We start from the raw sequence: 19,882 nt of genomic DNA, 5'->3' as shown, positions 1-19,882 counted from the left end.
GTGATCGAACCAGGACATTCTAGAGCTTCAGTAAAACCTCACTGCTCTTAAACTCAATCCCCCGCTAATGAAAGCCAACACACCATATGCTTTTTAAACAACCCTATCAACCTGGGTGGTAACTTTGAGGGATCTATGGACACGGAGTCCAAGATCCCTCTGTTCCTCCACAGTGGGAAGAATCCTAGCTCTAACCCTGTATTCTGTATTCAAATTCAACCTTCCAACTTGAGTGATTTCACACTTAGAGTCAGAGTCAGAGATGTACAGCATGGAAACAGACCCTTCGGTCCAACCCATCCATGCCGACCAGATATCCCAACCCAATCTAGTCCCACCTACCAGCACCCAGCCCATATCCCTCCAAACCCTTCCTATTCATATACCCATCCAAATGCCTCTTAAATGTTGCAACTGTACCAGCCTCTACCACATCCTCTGGCAGCTCATTCCTTACACGTACCATCCTTTGCATGAAAAAGTTGCCCCTTAGATCTCTTTTATATCTTTCCCCTCTCACCCTAAACCTATGTCCTCTAGTTCTGAACTCCCCGACCCCAGGGAAAAGACTTTGTCTATTTATCCTTTCTATGCCCTTCAATTTTGTAAACCTCTATAAGGCCACTCCTCAGCCTCCGATGCTCCAGAGAAAACAGCCCCAGCCTGTGCAGCCTCTTCCTGTAGCTCAGATCCTCCAACCCTGGCAATATCCTTGTAAGTCTTTTCTGAACCCTTTCAAGTTTCACAACATCTTTCCGATAGGAAGGAGACCAGAATTGCACGCAACATTCCAAAGTGGCCTAACCAATGTCCTGTACAGCCGCGTGACTCCCAACTCCTGTACACAATACTCTGACCAATAAAGGAAAGCATACCAAACGCCTTCTTCACAATCCTATCTACCTGCGACTCCATTTTCAAGGAGTTATGAACCTGCACTCCAAGGTCTCTTTGTTCAGCAGCACTCCCTAGGACCTTACCAATAAGCGTCTAAGTCCTGCTAAGATTTGCTTTCCCAAAATGCAGCACCTCACATTTGTCTGAATTAAATTCCATTTGCCACTTCTCAGCCCATTGGCCCATCTGGTCCAGATCCTGTTGTAGTCCGAGGTAACGCTCTTCACTGTCCACTACACCTCCAATTTTGGTGTCATCTGCAAATTTACTAACTGTACCTCCTTATGCTCGCATCCAAATCATTAATGTAAATGACAAAAAGTAGAGGGTCCAGCACCGATCCTTGTGGCACTCCACTGGTCACAGGCCTCCAGTCTGAAAAACAACCCACCACCACCACCCTCTGTCTTCTACCTTTGAGCCAGTTCTGTATCCAAATGGCTAGTTCTGCCTATATTCCATGAGATCTAACCTTGCTAATCAGTCTCCCATGGGGAACTTTGTCAAACGCCTTACTGAAATCCATATAGATCACATCTACCGCTCTGCCCTCATCAATCATCTTGTTACTTCCTCAAAAAACTCAATCCAGTTTGCGAGACATGATTTCCCACGCACAAAGCCACGTTGACTATCCCGAATCAGTCCTTGCCTTTCCAAATACACATACATCCTGTCCCTCAGGATTCCCTCCAACAACTTGCCCACCAGTCTATAGTCTATACTTTTCCAGGTTGAACGCCGTCTGCCACTTACCAGTCTAATTCTGCATCCTGTCAATGTCTCATTGCAACCTACAATTGCCATCCACGCTATCCGAAATTAACCTTTGCATCAACAGCAAACTTATTAACCCATCCTTTCACTTCCTCATCCAAGTCTTTATGCATTTACACATGTATTAATATGTCCAAGTAGGTTGATTAAAAAAAAATTTATAAGTTCATATCTTGTTATGGGCTTAGAGATTCACATACGTATTCACATAAATAGAAGACCGTTGTAATTGTATCTCAGTTCTGATAAGTAAATGAACTTACTTATAAACAAATGCTTGCAACAGCAACTTCGAGGCCACACGCAAAATAGAGGACTGGAATTTCTGATTCAAAATTTACAGTTGCCCTTTGACAGAGACACACTAAGTTTGGGTTTCTAGTTTAGGAGTTAATAGATGAGTTTTCTTCATGTCTGAAATTAATAATTAACTTGCAGATATTTCTCTAGCCATGGTGACTTTTTTTAAAGCAGTCCTTAAGGACTGGGTTTAAAGTGAATGACTTTGTGCACATCTCTCATGTTTGTTTTGTGACCTAGCGAAGTAAATAATGGGGCTCAATGTTTGTGCTAGAGTGTGCATCCTAGAATTTTTAGTGTTTAGGGAAAACACACATGGCTTAGTCAAGGAGACTTCTGAGTTTCAGTTTTTACTTTGAGTTTAGAACAGTACCGAAGTCTTTTGAATAAAGGTGGGTCTCTAGACCAGTGCTCCCAAGAAGGGGATATAATTGCATGTATCTTAGGCTGAAGAATGAATGTAGTACTTCAAAGTAGCAACACATCACCACATTCTGATGGACAATTCAGATAAGCAATATATTCTATTCTTGCCAGCAATATTCATATCCCAAGAACATTGTTTAAAAGATGCAGTTGAATTGTCTGAAAAAAAAAATTGACATACAGCTACCCACAAAGTGTACAGGTCCACATGCTTAATAAGGTAAACATATTAATGTGCATAGGGAACCTGTTACGTGTGGCTTTATTATCTTCACTGAAGTGTGTGCATGGAAGAAATGCAATACTTTTTCCAAGTGCAGTAACCAGCTTTACCTCCTCCCTCATTGTTGTGTACTGACAATCTTGATCTTTAGACCAGAAACAAATAACGGACCTTATCATTTATCCAGTCCATGACATCATCACACTCTCGTTGATACTGAACAAGCTTCTGAGTCTGCAAAAGTCGGATCCCCTTCTCCTTCATTTTCTCCAGTAAACGCGCCCATAGTTGATGGAGTTCCTCTAGGCGAGTCTTGAAAAAAAGATGTGAAGAAACAAAGCACAAAAAAAAGCATTTTATTTAAAATTTGAAAAAGCATAACAATCTGGCATTTTTGTTGCCAACATGCAACATTTCATTCTGTACAAAATTAGAATTATTTCTATAATATTGCCATATGAGCAGATATTCTGCATACAACTCACCGCTAATTTGTAAACATAATTAATGATTTCCTCACCTAGAAAAACATTGCTACTTCGGAAATCAAACTACAGAATATATAATACAAATGGATATTGGTTCACATCAGCTGCTATTCTCCACTTAAGTAATCAAACATTTTTCCTCACTGAACTAATTCTCAATTCTCTTCTTTCCTCAGGCACCCATTTTGTTTCCTCTCCACTATTCACCTCAATTACTCCTTGAGGTAGCAAGTTCCACATCCTGAGTTAACAAGTGTTTTCTGATTTCCGTACATGAATTCTTGGTGGCTCCTCTTACATTTAATACATCTCCTAATTTTGGTCATCCCCACAAAATGGAAAAACACACACACAAAATGTCTATATCATAACCATTTCTCTATTAGGTCATTCCCTAGCCTGGTCTTTTCAAAGGACTGCTCATTGTACTTAGTTGGAAAGGAAGTAGTAAACTGAAACATCCTTTCAAAAAGGAGACAGCTATGAACAATACAAGGAAACAACTTTGGGTTGCTGGTAGCGCTGATAAATTGGCTTTAAAGAAGTTTCCTGGAAATGCATCTTTGTCGTCTTAGTTGTATTCCTAATTCTGTATTAAAATGTATTCAGGACAGAAAAATATTCAAGATGATCAAACATGAAGTCCATAGCTTGCATTGGTTTCCATTCCCATTTTAGTTAAATTATTTGTTCACATAAGTATCATTAAAGGAAATTAACTTGCAGGCAAATGGATAAGATTATGCAACGTAATCATAAAATTTTCCTAGCAGAAGACCAACTGTGTTAAATTCAAGCAAGCTGTGACAGTAGTTGTATAACAACTCATTGCACATAAATGAACATAACTCCTTTGAACATAGCATTAAAAAAGAACATTTCTTGCATAACTTGGAGGACATTTCAAAGCATTTCATAACCAATGAAACACTTCTACAATTTAATCACTTGCAAATACTTGATGTAGCAGCCAATTTACACATTGCAAAGTCCAAACAGACAGCAATTAAATTACTAGATAATGTTTTTAGCTGTTGGTTGACAAAGTACACCGTTCTGATTATTGTACCCAAGTAATCATTTGTGTCCATCTAATAGGGCTTTCATTCAAAATGCAGCCAAAAGACAGCACTTCTGACAGTTCAGAACGAAAACATTACTGCAGACTATCAGTCAAGATTATGTGCTCAAATCTGTAACGTGGAACTTGAACTCACCTGCCTCATCAGGCAAAAATGCAAAACAGAACACAGCTGACATTAAAAAGTTCTTTATTTTAGCAAGCTACAAAGGGGATAGTCAGCAGAAGCCCACAGTCATTATGTTATTTTTAGGATTAGGAGTTCCTATACTGTTGCTCAGTTAAAATTCACCCTTTTTGTTTACAGTACTGTTAATGACAGAAATCTGGTCAATCTGGAATCATGAGTGATTAATGAATACTTAACCAGGAAAAGTAAAAAACGTTAAGTTCACAGTTGGTAATTGGAAACAGAAATTTAATGGGAAGCAATTAATCAATGCTGGGCACATGGTTATAAATATAATTTATTTCCACTTATTCTGAAAGTGACAAGCACTGCTAATTTCGTTATATAATCCGCAACTGACTTTCAATTCTACCTACAATGGTTTCCAGTAAATGAAAACATCAGTATTGACCTCAATGTCTTGACCAGATTAGATTAGATTACTTACAGTGTGGAAACAGGCCCTTCGGCCCAACAAGTCCACACCGACCCGCCGAAGCGCAACCCACCCATACCCCTACATTTACCCCTTACCTAACACTACGGGCAATTTAGCATGGCCAATTCACCTGGCCCGCACATCTTTGGACTGTGGGAGGAAACCGGAGCACCCGGAGGAAACCCACGCAGACACGGGGAGAACGTGCAAACTCCACACAGTCAGTCGCCTGAGTCGGGAATTGAACCCAGGTCTTATGCACTGTGAGGCAGCAGTGCTAACCACTGTGCCACCGTAGCATTGAACCTGGCTGCCCAAGGCATAAAAGTGAGGACTGCAGATGCTGGAGATCAGAGTCTAGATTAGAGTGGCGTTGGGAAAGCACAGGTCAGACAGCATCTGAGGAGCAGGGGAAAAAAAAAATTGACGTTTCGGGCAAAAGCCCTTCATCAGGAATCAGGCTGCCCATAGTCAATCTCACATGGCAGAGAGGTTAACTTGTGATGAGGGAGTCTACATTTCAATAGAAATTTGGCACCCCTAGCACAATTGGCTTGAATAACTTGAACTAATGCACATATCTCTAAAAATCCAGAACTGATTCACATTTAAAGCAGCTAACGTTGTCTAATGGTTGCATTGTCCAGCAGCATATGGAAACAAATCTAGTTCCAATCTGTACTAGCGATAAGTGGATTGAGAGAGGGTGGCACCAGTGACTGGGGGGCTGTTGTAGAGAAGTAGATGTTAGCAGCTACACATCAGTGTTCCTTTGGTTTTTTCCCCCTAATAATTTGTTCAGAGAACATTGGCATTGTTAGATAGGCCAGCATTTATCTGCAAGCCCCAACTGCCCTTGACAAAACAGCTACTTCAGTATAACGTAGTAACTGAAAAAGCTAAGTGACGTGGAGATACAGTCTACATATCACGACACAAAGGCCTGTTCCTGACAGCAGCTATGCGGTTCCATTAGAGCACCTGTCCACTGTGTTCCAGCACCAGTTAAGTGCCAAGATTATACGTATTAATGTTAACCACATTCCTCATTATCCACTAATTAGTTAGATTCAGATCTGTATAGTTGCAAGGTCAGCCCCAGACCCCGTCATACCCCCCTCCCCCACTGACTCACTACCCACTCACATTCAGGAGTGGAGTAAAATGTTAAGTGGTAGAATGGGATGACAATCAAACAGGCTGCTTTGACTTAATGTTATCAAGTTTCAAATGATGTCAAAACTGCACACATCCAGGCAAGGGGAACGAACATATTCCATCTCTTAAAACACATGTTTCAAGTCAAGTCAAGAGTGAAATGATTTATACTTTGTAGTAATATAATTTGTAGCATAAATCAGGAGAGTCCCAAAACAGACATTGGTGAAAAGTGGACTCCCATCTTGGATTGCCTTTATATCGTATCTAGCATTGATGCAAATCAAAACAGTTGCACACCAATGTTAGTTACATTGTAAATTTACCCAGCAACCTCTACCATCAGTGTTGGCTACATTTTAAAAGCAAGCAATAAAATTCAGTATCCTTTAAGCTCCCTGTTATCACTATCACAAAACTTACACATCATATTGTTTTGATAAACAACCTACAAAGTACATAACATTTCATCCAAGTAAAACTGACTCCTTTAGTTTTCCTAGGCAGATCAGCAAACAACATCCATCCTCAAAGCTGGAGGAACATAATATAGCCAAATCAAATAATGAACGAGAATAATATAATTGATAGACCACACAAACTTTGTATGTTTCATTTTAGGATTGGGTTTGGGTATGGGTAATGACAGTATACAAATCAGCACCACTATACATCAGGGCCCCCTGCCAGCTGATTATAGAATGATGCTGATTACAGTCATGAAGCAGTTTTAAGAAAACAAGACAGACAGTCAATAAAGAACAGCAAAACACACTTTCAACTTATTCCAAAAAGGAGAGAAATTCAAGCAAACACTGCACTACACAGCAATTATACACCTACTTCCATGTGAGTACCAATCTGTACTGTGGTTATAATAGGTCGTTGAGTGGTCCGGTAGGGCGTGAAGGACTAAAAATCAACAATGGAGGTTACATTTTTGATTGTAACACCAATGGAATGCAAAAACCATATAAAAGACCAAGGTTACTTACTCGAATAGTTTCTGATGCAAAATGCCCATTTGTTATCATTTTGCTGCCAAATTCATCAAGTTTGATTATGGCACCAGCATTGGCTTGCACTTCAGCCTCAAACGCTTGGTGTTTCTGCAGTTTACCCTTTATTAACAAAACAAAATAATCATCAAGTTTGAGTCTTTACAATATTCTACTTTTGTTTTATGAAGATACAGACTCTTGCTGGCATCATTCTACAGGCAGCAGCAGCATCTTCAATCAAGACATCATTCCTTGAGAAAATGATCGAATGGAAAGTTGTTGACACTGATTCACATACAGAGGAACATAGGTTAATTGATATTTGGATAATCAAATACCGGATTACCTGAAGGAGATCAAGGTCGCGATAAAAAAATGCCATCAGAGGTGTTTCTAACACTGATCGCGCCTTTTGTTTACAAATGATTAAAAATTAACTTGGCTTACTGAAATGCTGCTGAGAACAGTCCTGGACATTGGAGACGGTGCCTGGGCTCCCATCAAACGACTGACCCCTAACCCCCCCTTAGAGTTCTTCACATGCATGTACCCCGAATCCCCCTTATCACACTATTTGGAGACTCAACTCCCAAAGGCAGCAGCCATCTTACTGTCGGTGTCCAATCTGGCTGGCAGCAACCCCCCCTCAACAACCGGGGGGGGGGGGGGGGGGTGCATGCCTAGTCTCCTAAATGGGGAACGGACTTAGCAAATTGGGCATTCTGCTGGTTTGTCTGTAGGTTTTGTTGTTGAAGGTGAAGTTAGTGGTACGGCATAGGTCCGCTAGCTTGACAATATTGCCTTACTAATGAAGTTGGTGGCGTTTGGTCTTCTAATAGTGTAGTCAGTGTTTCCTTGGCTAAGTTGATGTTGATTGATGTGAACAGGGCTGTTACATCAAAGGAGACTATTATTTCATCCTGTTCTATCTTAGTGTCTTTGGTCATCAGGAATTCTTGGGTGGAGTGGATTGGAGTGGCGGGAGTCTTCTACTAAGCGTTTTAGTCCTTGGTGAAGAACAGGAAATGACATCACCAACCCAAAGAAACCCAAACATAAATAGAAAGCAGGAATCATCAGCAGCGCTTCATCCGGAGGCTCACTGAAGATGTTACCTAGTATGGTCACAAAATGTCTGAAAATGAACCTTCCAGCTCAACGAGCAAACCAACATCCAGAACCTCAACCTGAACTACAAATCTTCTCAAAACTCACTAATTATCTTGTATATAATGAATTAGATATTTAAACTAAAAAAAAACTACACAAATACCAACTCTCCAAAGCAAGGTCATTTCATTCTGAAACAAGCTCAAACTAAAGAAGACAGATATACAGTATTAAATGATAAGCAAAGAGAGTGACACAAAGCCAACATTATTGAAAATGCAAAATGCTTAATAAACAGTTGACCAGAGCAGTAGAATGTCACACACTTGCAGGTTGCTGGGATCCTTGTAACTCTCATCAGATGCAATTTGCAGTTTCTCTTGAATCCATTTTTCCAATTCATCTGCATCACGACGAAAACACTGAAAGCTGTAGGAATCATCTAGTTTCTGCCGTCTCAGAAGAGAGAGTTCCTTAAAACGCCGGTACCTAGCATGTACAAAGAATATTGTTAGCTTAGCAATCCATGTTATTTGATGTAGTTACCTCCATTTCTTTACCGTATTGTACTATTCCATCTACATGTCCAAGTTTATCTCATGCTACTGCTGGAAAAATGAAGCAGACTCAATCTTTAAAAATTGGGGGCACAGTGAGCAAGCAGTCAAAAAGAATTTCTGCTTATTTATTTTGTACTGGCAATAGGTTTATGTTTCAATTTGAGCCACTGACTCTATACAATCACCCAAGAAGTCAGAATAACAAATTTATACCTGTCTAACACCTGCTGACGTCTCTCCTGGATGTCATCCGCTGAATCTAAAACTTTTACTCCAGTGGAATCCATTTTCTGTTATAGGCATAAAAGCAATCATCAAATTTAATGATTTTTAAGGGATCAAGCAGCTTATTGTTTCTCAATTTTTTGAAAAGAAAGTACATCTATTTTAAATATTAATTAAAATTTAATTCTATGCTCCAGTAATTAAAGCTATCAGAGTGAACACTGTTGACATTAAATCTGAATCAGTGCAATGGTCTTTATACCACAATAAAATTATTCAATCATGGAAATTCAAGATTGCGCCATTAAGGACTAACCGGCAACCTTTATGGCCATAATACTGCTGTCAGGTTCTGCAATAAAAGAATCATTACCAAAGCATCTAAGACAATACTAGTCATGAAGCAAAAAAAGTCTTCCACTGAGCATATAATCAGTCATAGTCACACTGCACAGAAAAGAAAACAGCAAATTGGACAGCTGAAAATTCTCTAGAAGTGAAGACAACGTTCAAGAATTTCATATGGTTGTGAATTACTATCTTAAAAAGAACAAGTAAACTTGCATTTATAATCACGGTTTTCATAATATCAGTATTTTCCAAAGCACTATAACAATCAATAGATTCTTATAACATGAACAGTGGGCTGTAAAAACACAGCAGCTCAGATGGCACCGCAGAGAGAAAAGACAGTTGACATGGAGTCCAGCAACTCTAAGAACTAAAACAATAAATTCCTGAAGGAGTATATTCACTGTTAGGCAAATTTACTTTGATTGAAGACCCTATAAACAGGCTTATGGCATGATACTTAAAAACCATATAACATTCTTACATTGATAATAAAGAACAGGTTTAGTCTTACTATAAAAGTAAGATGAACACAATGGGGATCTTACATCTTGGGATTAAATGGTTATTTTAGCTTCAGCACAGCTCTGCATAAATCTTCAGATGAAACACTGCTCTTATTTTTAAGGTTTTTGAACGGTGTGTCACTTGTAATCTTGGTGATGGGAAAATTGGTCACAAGTTCACGTTGTGAATGCATTCTTCAGAATATGGGAGGGGTATTTGGATACAAAAAAAAGTTTCTAAACACAACAATAATTTAGAAAGAAAGAATGAGGTTATCCATTAATTTTAAAATATCTGTTCTAGAATGGCAAACTAATCAGCCCTCTTAGTCCCAGATAATGATTAGTTTGGTCTCAAATAGGAGTCCTAGTTTGGTTTAACAATTTTCATGCTAAATTTAACAGAAATACATCATTTTAGTTAACATATGTTTCTTTGTTCTTGCAAATGACTAAAAGAAACCTCAATTCCAAAAGGAAAGGCAAAGGACAGGAAATTTATAAAAAAAGGTTCAGTAACAACAATTCAGATTGTAGTCCAATTTTTTTAAAAACTTCATTTTGTAAACAATCCTTTCAAAAATATTCAAACAAAAAAAAAATCAGAGCCAGACACTCCAATTATTTCCAGTTTCTGACCTGCATCTAGCCTTTGTTGCTGACATACTGTCATCTTCTAATGCAGATCACCTAAAATGAGTTGGAGAAAAGCTCAGTGCTCATTTAGCAGGATCTACCAGGAGATGGCAACCGACTGTTGAGTACAACCCACAAAAGGCAGAAATTGCAAAATAGAGGCAGGTGGGAAATCAGCAGGTCAATAGCCTTGTAATGCAGAGAAATTGCCAAATAAACAACAAATTAGATGATATTTGCTTCAAACATAGCCTTTTTTGGCAAAAAGCTTTATTATTACAATAGCTTGATGGTCCTCCAGATTGAGAGCAACAGCAGTTGTCACTAAGGCGCACCACATTTCAAGCCTGCAAATCTGGGATCCAAATTTACATCCAACCTTCCCCAGTTCATTAGCAAGTTCCCAAGGAGCTGATTTGGCAGTTAATTGGGCAAGAGTGGGATTCCAGCTCCTTTATCCTTCATTCACTTTGAAAAAAGCAGCATGTCCCTGACATACTATTTATTTAATGCGCTCATCGATTGCTCTCTCCAGGCTCAAAATCTTTACTATTGTACTAACATAGAATGGCTTTAATTTCATTTGCTGCAGAGTCTCTTCTTCTTTCCCACACGCCTAGGGCAGTCAGCAAGTCATTAAAAAAGGTCAAAAAAGGTTATATTCTCCAATAATTTGTAATATCCTTTCAAACAGAAAGCATCATCAGCATGCTATGGGGCTCTCCACACACTGGCAGTTTGCAAAATTAAACTAATACTCAAGTGCTAAAAGGCAACTTCACAAATCTATACTTCTTTCTGTTAGGCAGCCTGCTGTCATTTGTTGTTAAGGCCAACATACAGAGAATGGCCATTTGAGCAAATTACTGGAGGACTGCCAACACACATTGACTGACTGTTACTGGGATATAGACAATCATGTAGAAAGAAAGGAGAAGAGCATTCATTGAAACAAAAGCCTTTTATAATTCAAAATCCTGGGTCAGCTTCTACAAGACAAGAATGATGGGCTCCAGATTTTACATTCACTCGTCCCGAAAGCATACTCAAAAGCAGACAGCTGACCAATGACTCAACTGCAAAAATCAGTAAGCACAACCAAATGTTCGCTAGTAAGTGAACATTTTAATAATGTTACCACATGGTTTTACAAAAAACTGAACATTGTTTGGGTCACAAAACACAATAATTGTTATTTGGGAGTATTCACACTGAACTTCTTCCTGACCTGAGAACGGAATGGCCATTTAAAAGTACCACACAGAATTCAGTCGCCAGTGCAAAACATTTTGCACATTGTAACAACAGATCAGTAATTGGGAAATTAGGAAAATTATTTCTGTGAAGAATCAGGTCACAAAAGGGAGAACTCCAAAGGTTTTAAATTACACTGCACACCATCTAACTGACAAAAATCATACCATAGTGAGGAATTTATAGTTGAAGTTTGAGACACCCAAAATATGGGGGTGGGGTGTCAAATCAGAGAATACTCATTGCATTGCTGATCCTAGGGTTAAATTTACAGTGGAAGTCCAATATGATAAATTTGCAAATTTGTACCTCAATTCCTAAATTAGAGATTTATTTCATTTGTACATCTCATTTTTGAAGAGAACCACAATTCAATCACTTTCATGGATTTAAAATTTTGTCTCACCTCAAATGATTTCCAACTAATTCCTTCTCCAGGAGTCCAATATGAATGCCTATAAGATAATACTCATTCAATGTGAAGGATTGATGTTGAGGATTGAGCCAAAACTGGCAATTCTGAACTCGGGCTAGGCACTGCTTTCCTATCAGGGTCTGTGCACATCTGCAGCAGAGCTGATGTTGGAACATGAAGTGAGAGCAAGGCAGTTTGTAGCTCGCCAACTTCCAGTCAGCTCCTTGGGAACAGTGATGGAGAAATACCAGATGATGATGACGAAAGTGTTGGAATGGGGAAAGTCTGTGTGGGTGTTGCCTTTATTTGGCTATCTCCCTTAAATGGAACATTTTGTCATGAGGGGCTTGGGGGTTAGCATTATTATGATTGCACTAAACTCCCAAATGAGTAAAAGTATTTAAATCTTCAACAGTGTTTTGTAAAAATCTCCAAACTTCCCAAAACAGGATAGTGCAATTTTAGCTACAAATGTAATTTCACTTTTTGTACAGTGGTATCCACAAGACAAGAATGATGGACTCCAGATTTTCATTATACATCTCCAAGCAACATGGACACACACTCAAAAGGTCAATGAATTTATTTTTTGTTTTAAAATATCACATTAATTAGTGCTCCACTGAACTACATATTATCCCTGTTTTGAAAATAGAAAAGAGAATTAGTATTGCAAAATGCAGGAATGGGATGCCTTCGAGGTTATCTGAACTCATCCAATACAATAAAGCCTTGTCAAAAATGGTTCAGAAGCCTCTCTTGATTGGGGTTTTCAAATGCAATTTCATACATTTAAAAAATTATCCTTTTAAAAGGAAGACTCATGGGCTTAAATTCACAATCCCCCCCCAAAGCAAATTAGTAATAATATGCCAAAAATTACATTCAAAGATCCCGTAGCTATTTCTATCTCTAAGCTAAAAAAAATGCAGCCCCCATAATTTAGACAGTAGGTGGAAAATTGTAGATTCTCCAGAATAACGCATGCCCAACAATAAGTTCCACAATCTTAAAAAAAGATTTGCCTTGAGGTTAAATTTGCTAGTTGTTCTGAATACATTGAATGTTATTTTAAGTTCCTACATTCACCATTATTGAACTCAAAATTTCTTTGCCGCATATCTGTAAAAACTGCAACGCATCTACAGGACATTTTTCTTATTTGAACAGTTCCATTCGAACATTCATAGTCAGCATCTCTGTTAATCAGTTGATGTAAGCAGTATTTTCACTGCATTTCAACAGGCAGTTAGAACAAAAAGATACCTATCAGCATGAAACACCATGAAAAGCATTCATACTTCGCCAAAATCTGATCAGATATTTCATTAAAATGGGCTAAGCACATTGGGTTCCAAATATTCCATTCCTAAAATTAACTTCACGTTGCAATCAGTGAGAATGTATATTTGAAACCCAGCAAAATGGACAGTTTAAAAAAGGTGACAATTATATTCACTGCAACTGCTATAAGGATAGTTCTTCCCTTCTTCCATAAAGCAGACTATGAGGAACACTGTAAATATACAGAGACAGCTTTTAAGTGTCTAAATGAATTATTTCTTCACATTTAAAAACTATCAACTTTGAAAAGCATTTTACACTAAACACACATAGAAACTATTGTACAAGCTCTCTTAGAACAAGACAGTCCTTAAATAAGCCAAGATGGTTCATAAAGCTATATTTCAAAATACACAGTCCTCTACTTTCAACATCAAAACAGGCCACCTGCTGAGGCAGATCACAAATGCTGAACTCTAACCAACTGGTTCACAACTGCAGCATACCGTGTACAAACTGCAAATTATACTAGGCAATCAGTCATTCCCATTGCATTCTGGTCCAGCCTGATAACATAAACCAGCCACTTGCCAGAAAGTTCCACCCAGTATTATTACAGTACAAAAGTAGTTCAACCTAGAAGAGTATGCCAACTATTTCCATAAAATACAACCACTGCTTCCAACATCATTACAAAGACAAATGCATTTATATAATGTCTTTAATAGATAACCAGTATATAGGTCATTAGTATAACACTAATTAATACAGGAATATGGGAACAGAAGTAGGCCATTTAGTTCCCTCGAGCATGCTTCATCTTTCAAACAAGAAGTCCACAGATCAGGCAGTTTCTCATTCATTTGCCTCTGTTCCATAGCTCATTGATTAGTGAAGAACTATCAACCCCAAACATTCAGACATGGCATTAATTTCCACCTGCAGAACAGAATTCTAAACTACTAACACCATGTATGTAGAATTGTTTTCTAATTTTACTCTTGTAAGGTTTAGCACAATTTTTTTAAGGGATTGCTTTCTAATTATATAACAGAATTTGTTTTGGCCAATGCCTTCTTAATAGCTTACCCCAGTCAGATCTTTTCAATTCCACTACAAAGTACATTATTACCCTATTTAACAAGGCAAAAATGATAAAACCATGCATTGCATTTTAATCACTCAAATAATGATAGGTATGACAGTTATAATTAGAGGCTTGTGCCCTGTGTTTAGAAAAATCATGTTTAAATTATTTGAATTTCTAAAGAAATTAAAATGTATTAACACATTACTTAAGTGTCATGTTATGTTTACACAGAGATTTTGTTGATGTAAAAAATCCATGTACATCCAAAGATGATTAAGCTGTAACTCAAAGCTACTGCAAAACAAATATCGTTTTCACCTTTAAAACAAGCACCATTCTCATTGGGTCAGAACCGCTTTGATCATTTTAAGTAATTAAATTTTATTAAAAACACCAAGCTACAGGATCTTTATTAAGGATTTGTGTTCCATGCTTATAAAAACTTCTTTTATGCCAAATCACAAGTAATTGTATGTAAAAATATACGAAGGGAAAATTCAACTGAATATGAGATACAAGTGGAAACTGAGTCTCAAGAGGGTGGTGCTGGAGAAACACAGCAGGTCGGGCAGCACCCAAGGAGCAGGAAAATCGACATTTCGGGCATAAGCCCTTCATCAGGAATGAGGCTAGGAGCCTCAGGGTGGAGTGATAAGTGGGAGGGGTGGGGCTAGGGCGTGTGAAGGTTGGGAGTGCAATAGATGGATGGAGTTGGGGGTAAAAAGGTGATAGGTTGGAGGGGAGGGTGGAGCGGAGCGGATAGGTGGGAAAGGAACATGGAGAGATGGGGCAGGTCACAAGGACAGTGCTGAGCTGGAAGGTTGGAACTAGGGTAAGGTGGGGGAAGGGAAGCGAAGAAACTGGTGAAATCCACATTGATGCCATGGGGTTGGAGGGTCCCAAGGCAGAAGGTGAGGCACTCTTCCTCCAGGAACTGGATGGAAAGGGAGTGGCAATGGAGGCGGCCCAGGACCTGCATGTCCTCGGCAGAGTCGAGGGGGGGGTAGTTCAGGCACAGGACAGTGAGATCGAGGTTCTGAGAGAGTGCGGCCCTCCGTTGAGGAAATTGAGTGTGTTGGGCAGGTACTGATATAATCTCTCTGTTGCATTTTTTAAAAACCATAAACGGGGTTAGCTGTACAGAGGGTGCAACAATTTTCCAAAGACCAGAGAAGATAAAAACAAATTAGAAAGACAAACATAATTCATGCTTTTCATTGTATTGCCAAACATCAAAACTTCAGGAAGAATTCAGACAGAAAGCATGCACTTGTCTTTCATGAACCGCAATGCAAAGAGTGATAGCTTCTTAAAAAAGTGAAGACAGAGAACCAAAACTGATCTAAGAGATTAGAAATAAGCAACTTTGCAATAAGCCAAATGGGTGTGGGACTGTCCCATTGGACCAGATATTCCAACACTGACATTCAGCTGAATTGCTCTCACATATGTACAGCATTCTGTCCAAGTTGTTTTTTTTAAATATTTTAGAATAAAAGATGAAGCTTAAGCACACTAATATGGCAGGAGTAATTATTTATTTGCTGAATGTTTCAGCCCATGCCAGCTATTAAAAGCTCAAAATGGAAAACGAATGCAACTGCAAATCAACTTTAATGCACAGAACTTAATGCATGTGTTTCCACAAACAAATATTACTTATCTAATTTTATTGTGAGTTGAAACTTTGATAATACTGTCCACAATACTGCCGACAAAATGAAATATTAACAGACAAAAGTGTGAAAATCACTAAGATCTTGGGCAAACTTGAACTTTGATACACTGCTGTTATACGGAAACCAATCTTTCAAAAATATACAAATTGCTATCATTATTTATGATGACAGAACTCTAATGGAGAATTTATCAGTTACAAACGTTAACTAGTTAAAGTAAAAGGCAGTCAAAAGGCAAGTTCTCAGTGCAAACAGGGTCCAAAGTGTGTTTCCATATCATTAACATTCAGTAAGATCAGTCACATCTCCAGAAATTGGGGATTATAAGGCATACCATCATGCATCATCCAGAACATTGCACTCTGATTCACATTCCCATTACAATATGTAGCACACATGGGTAAGTACTGGTAAATGCAAGCAGCTACACAGCACACGTTTCACACAAACAATACCTGCAGTTTGATTTTGCGGAACGATGACATGTTGTATGGTGGTGTTTGATAAATATACTAGATACTATATAACAGAAGCAATTCACACAAAGCAAATCCTAAAGAAAAATCAGACAGTAATAAGGTTTAGACTTAATTTTGCATCACTATCTGAGCTGCATCACTAAAATACAGCAGCTGCCTTCCTCACATTTTGGAATATTGTAACTGAAGTTCAAACAAACATCCCAAGCCACACTCCACATCCGGATTAGCAATCCAGATTAATGCAGTTCTGATTTCTCCCATGATATCATCCATTGCAATTAATAGACTAAAAGTACTTTTGTTCAAAAAGAAAGGCTTTCATTGATTTATTCAAAACAGCATGTTTTTTTTATAAACTGAAAGCTGATATTCAAATGATTTCTGATCACGACAGCTATAATAAAAAAACAACCCCACCCTGAACTCATTTGTGCACTGCACAATTTTTCAGTGACGCAGTACACCAAACATTTCACTGCAAAATTTCCTTCCAACTTCCAAGTGATTATTTTTTTCCCTCAAAGTCTTCAAAAACAGTTGTCAGTTTAGAAGGATATCTTTAAAAAAAACTCACAATACAGTAAATTACAACTCCTCCAATACAAGGAGTTCTTATTAAAATCAAGCTTTGTCCCACACAAAAGTAAAACATGCAGATGCTGAAAATTTGTAACAGAAAGAGCTTAAAATACTCAGGTCAGGCAGCAGGTGTGAAGAGAAATAAAATTTATATTACAGACCAATGATGATCCATAACTGCAATATACTAATATTATAAGAATTAAAAGAGTACCAAATTCTGAAACAGAAAAATGTCCACTGCAAGATTTGAATTATGTAAATTAGATTTTTAGATTAAAATCAAATCATGTCACATAGCATGCATATCTTAAATTTGAATTGTGTAATTACCAAATGACATTCTTTACAGTGCTCTTTGGACTTTTCACAATTTTACAATCTGTCACCTTGACCATAAATAGTCTCCTTCCTACACATCTGAGATATGCATAATTTAAATGCTAAATCCCAAAAGCAATATACCTTCCTAAAATAAGAACAGGCAGATTATTTTTTTTCATAAACTCTATGTTCATTAATTAAAAGGTCACTGGACTCAAAACATTCTCAGTTTTTCACCCTACACATACTGCCAGATCTGCTGTTTCTCCAGTATTTTTCTCTAAATTTTTGAAGGTTTCCTGGTTGATGACTGAATTGCACAAAATTGTTTGAACTCTCTAGCTTCTGTTACATTCACATTTGCTACACTCGCTCAAATCGAAGTCAGATTGATTGATCCAACCATCCGTGAAATGATCCATGAAGAATGAGCCAATATTTCATGTCACGTCACGCATCAGCAATTCATTGTGATTGCATCACAATAATTAGATTTATAATATTCAGGCCTGATCTCTCCACAGAATATTAAGCTGTAGATACAATTAGCACTATGTACAGGATTGGACATGGAAAGTGATGACAATTTGCTTAATCAAAAATCCAGGAGATCAAAGAAAGTATTTACATAATTTAAAAGCACAATTCAAAACAATTACATCAGTTATGACAAGGGAATCCTTAATAGAAACAAAATACCATAATTTCACCTAACGTGAATCCACAGAAATCCAGAATACATACATACATCTGTCAGACTGGACTGGTGGTGGGGGGACATCAGCCGTTAACCAAAAACATGCCTCATCTACCTCAATTCTTGAACATCATTTATACGATAATTCATCATCCTCAGCCCCACCCAGCTTTCACCTCTCAAATTTTAAGGGTCTATAAGTAAAGCATTTTCCTTTTTAATATGTTCCTTTCTGCAACAGTTGCTAAAAAAAATGCCCTGACATCTGTTACTATGGAAAAAGAATTTCTTCCAAGTATCAATTCCCACATTAGACATGTCTTGAATCATGATTTTCTGCAGTTGACATTCTTTCAATAAAACCTTTTTGGATATCACCTATAACACCCCAATAATTATATTACATAGCAATTTTGGAAAATTTTAATATAGCCCACAAAATGCCAATATGTTTAATAATTCATGGCCATTTCTGTACAACTTTTCAGCAACCAACAGAAGTCCCCACCCCATAATTCTGGGTCTGTTTACTGTATTGCTGACAGGTTCTGCACTCCCCAAACCTGCCCCCCCCCCATTTTTCAAACCAATTTGAGAGAGGATTAATTTCGAATTAAAAACTTTTCCCCTTGCCCATGGGATGAAACCCAATGCAGGGCAAAAGGCGAGTAAATGCTTTTACACCCAAGCCAGCCTCAGGACCGATTCCTCACAGAATTAATATAAAAAAGATGATTTTGTCTGACCTTGTTGCGGTCACAGACGCAGGAAAACCTCCCCCGCAGCCATTTTAAGGTCCATTGTGGTTGAAAACACAAAAATAAACCTGAGAAAAATCATACCTAACAGAGTTCAAAGATGTTGCAGCAGTGCCTGTGAATGCACGTAGTAAAATAAAAATGCGCAATGAGGAAACAAAAAAAATCTACATTTTTAAAGTTTAGATATGTTTCTTTAAAAAGGATTTCATTTAAAATTGAGATATACTGTATAATCATAGATCAAAAACACATAGATTAACATTCCTTCGCTCTCCTCAGACGGGCGTCAACGCCCGAAAAACATAACCGACTTCAACTGGAACCCTTTCAACTTAGCCCTCAAGAAAAATATATTTTACAAATATTTGACTTCACAGTTTCCTCATTTTAATTTTCAACAAATACAGTCAAAATTTAAAACGCGGCAAAAATATGTGCCCGTTTGAATGAAAGATGCGGCCTTCAAACAGATGTCTTGTCCGTTTGGTATTTTTTTTAACCTGACGAAAACGTTAGTGGACATTTCCAGATAACTATCAGACATACCGAAGGTTGTCGACGACTCGCTGATCGCTGCAGACTCTCTCGCTCCCAGCTCGCACCGGCCTTTTTTTACCGTCCGCGACGATGATGTCACTGCTCTGCAGCAAGGAAACGAACAAACCCGAGCTGCTTCGGCACTTTCCGTCGCCCGGAGAGCGGGGGGGGGGAACACCTTCGGGTCGTTCCGTCACCACACCTTCGGCACTTTCCGTCTTCCGGTCGCGACGCCAACTTCGGCAATTCCCGGCTCCATCTACCGAGGCGAGTGATTCGGCCGCTTCGGAACATTCCGCTCACCTCCTGGACGCTCTCTCGGCAGCTTCATGGAATCTACCAATCCCTACAGTGAGGCGAGAGACCACTCGGCCCATCCAGTTTGCACCGACCCTCCGCAGAGCATCCCACATATACCAAGGCTCCACCGTAT

General features: G+C 38.4%; 1 protein-coding gene across 6 annotated transcripts in view; it reads right to left on the bottom strand.

The window, feature by feature from the left end:
* Positions 1-19,545, bottom strand: part of sptan1 (spectrin alpha, non-erythrocytic 1) — a 104,888-nt gene extending 85,343 nt beyond the window's left edge. For 5 of the 6 annotated variants that reach the window (XM_060841590.1, XM_060841589.1, XM_060841592.1 and 2 more), the window contains exons 1-4: positions 8,843-8,919; positions 8,396-8,558; positions 6,954-7,079; positions 2,795-2,935 (exon numbers count right to left, since the gene is read on the bottom strand). In XM_060841590.1, coding sequence (XP_060697573.1) covers positions 2,795-2,935; positions 6,954-7,079; positions 8,396-8,558; positions 8,843-8,916 — 504 coding nt within the window. In that variant the 5' untranslated portion in view covers positions 8,917-8,919. Of the gene's footprint in view, positions 1-2,794; positions 2,936-6,953; positions 7,080-8,395; positions 8,559-8,842; positions 8,920-19,458 lie in introns of those variants that run through there. The other variant, XM_060841591.1, reaches the window with a different exon arrangement.
* Between the last annotated feature and the right edge of the window lie 337 nt (positions 19,546-19,882).

The sequence above is a fragment of the Hemiscyllium ocellatum genome, chromosome 21 (assembly GCF_020745735.1).
Source record: "Hemiscyllium ocellatum isolate sHemOce1 chromosome 21, sHemOce1.pat.X.cur, whole genome shotgun sequence".
NCBI classification, from domain to species: Eukaryota; Metazoa; Chordata; class Chondrichthyes; order Orectolobiformes; family Hemiscylliidae; genus Hemiscyllium; species Hemiscyllium ocellatum.
Note: the sequence above shows the minus strand (reverse complement) of the source record. Positions and strands in the feature narration are given on the sequence as shown.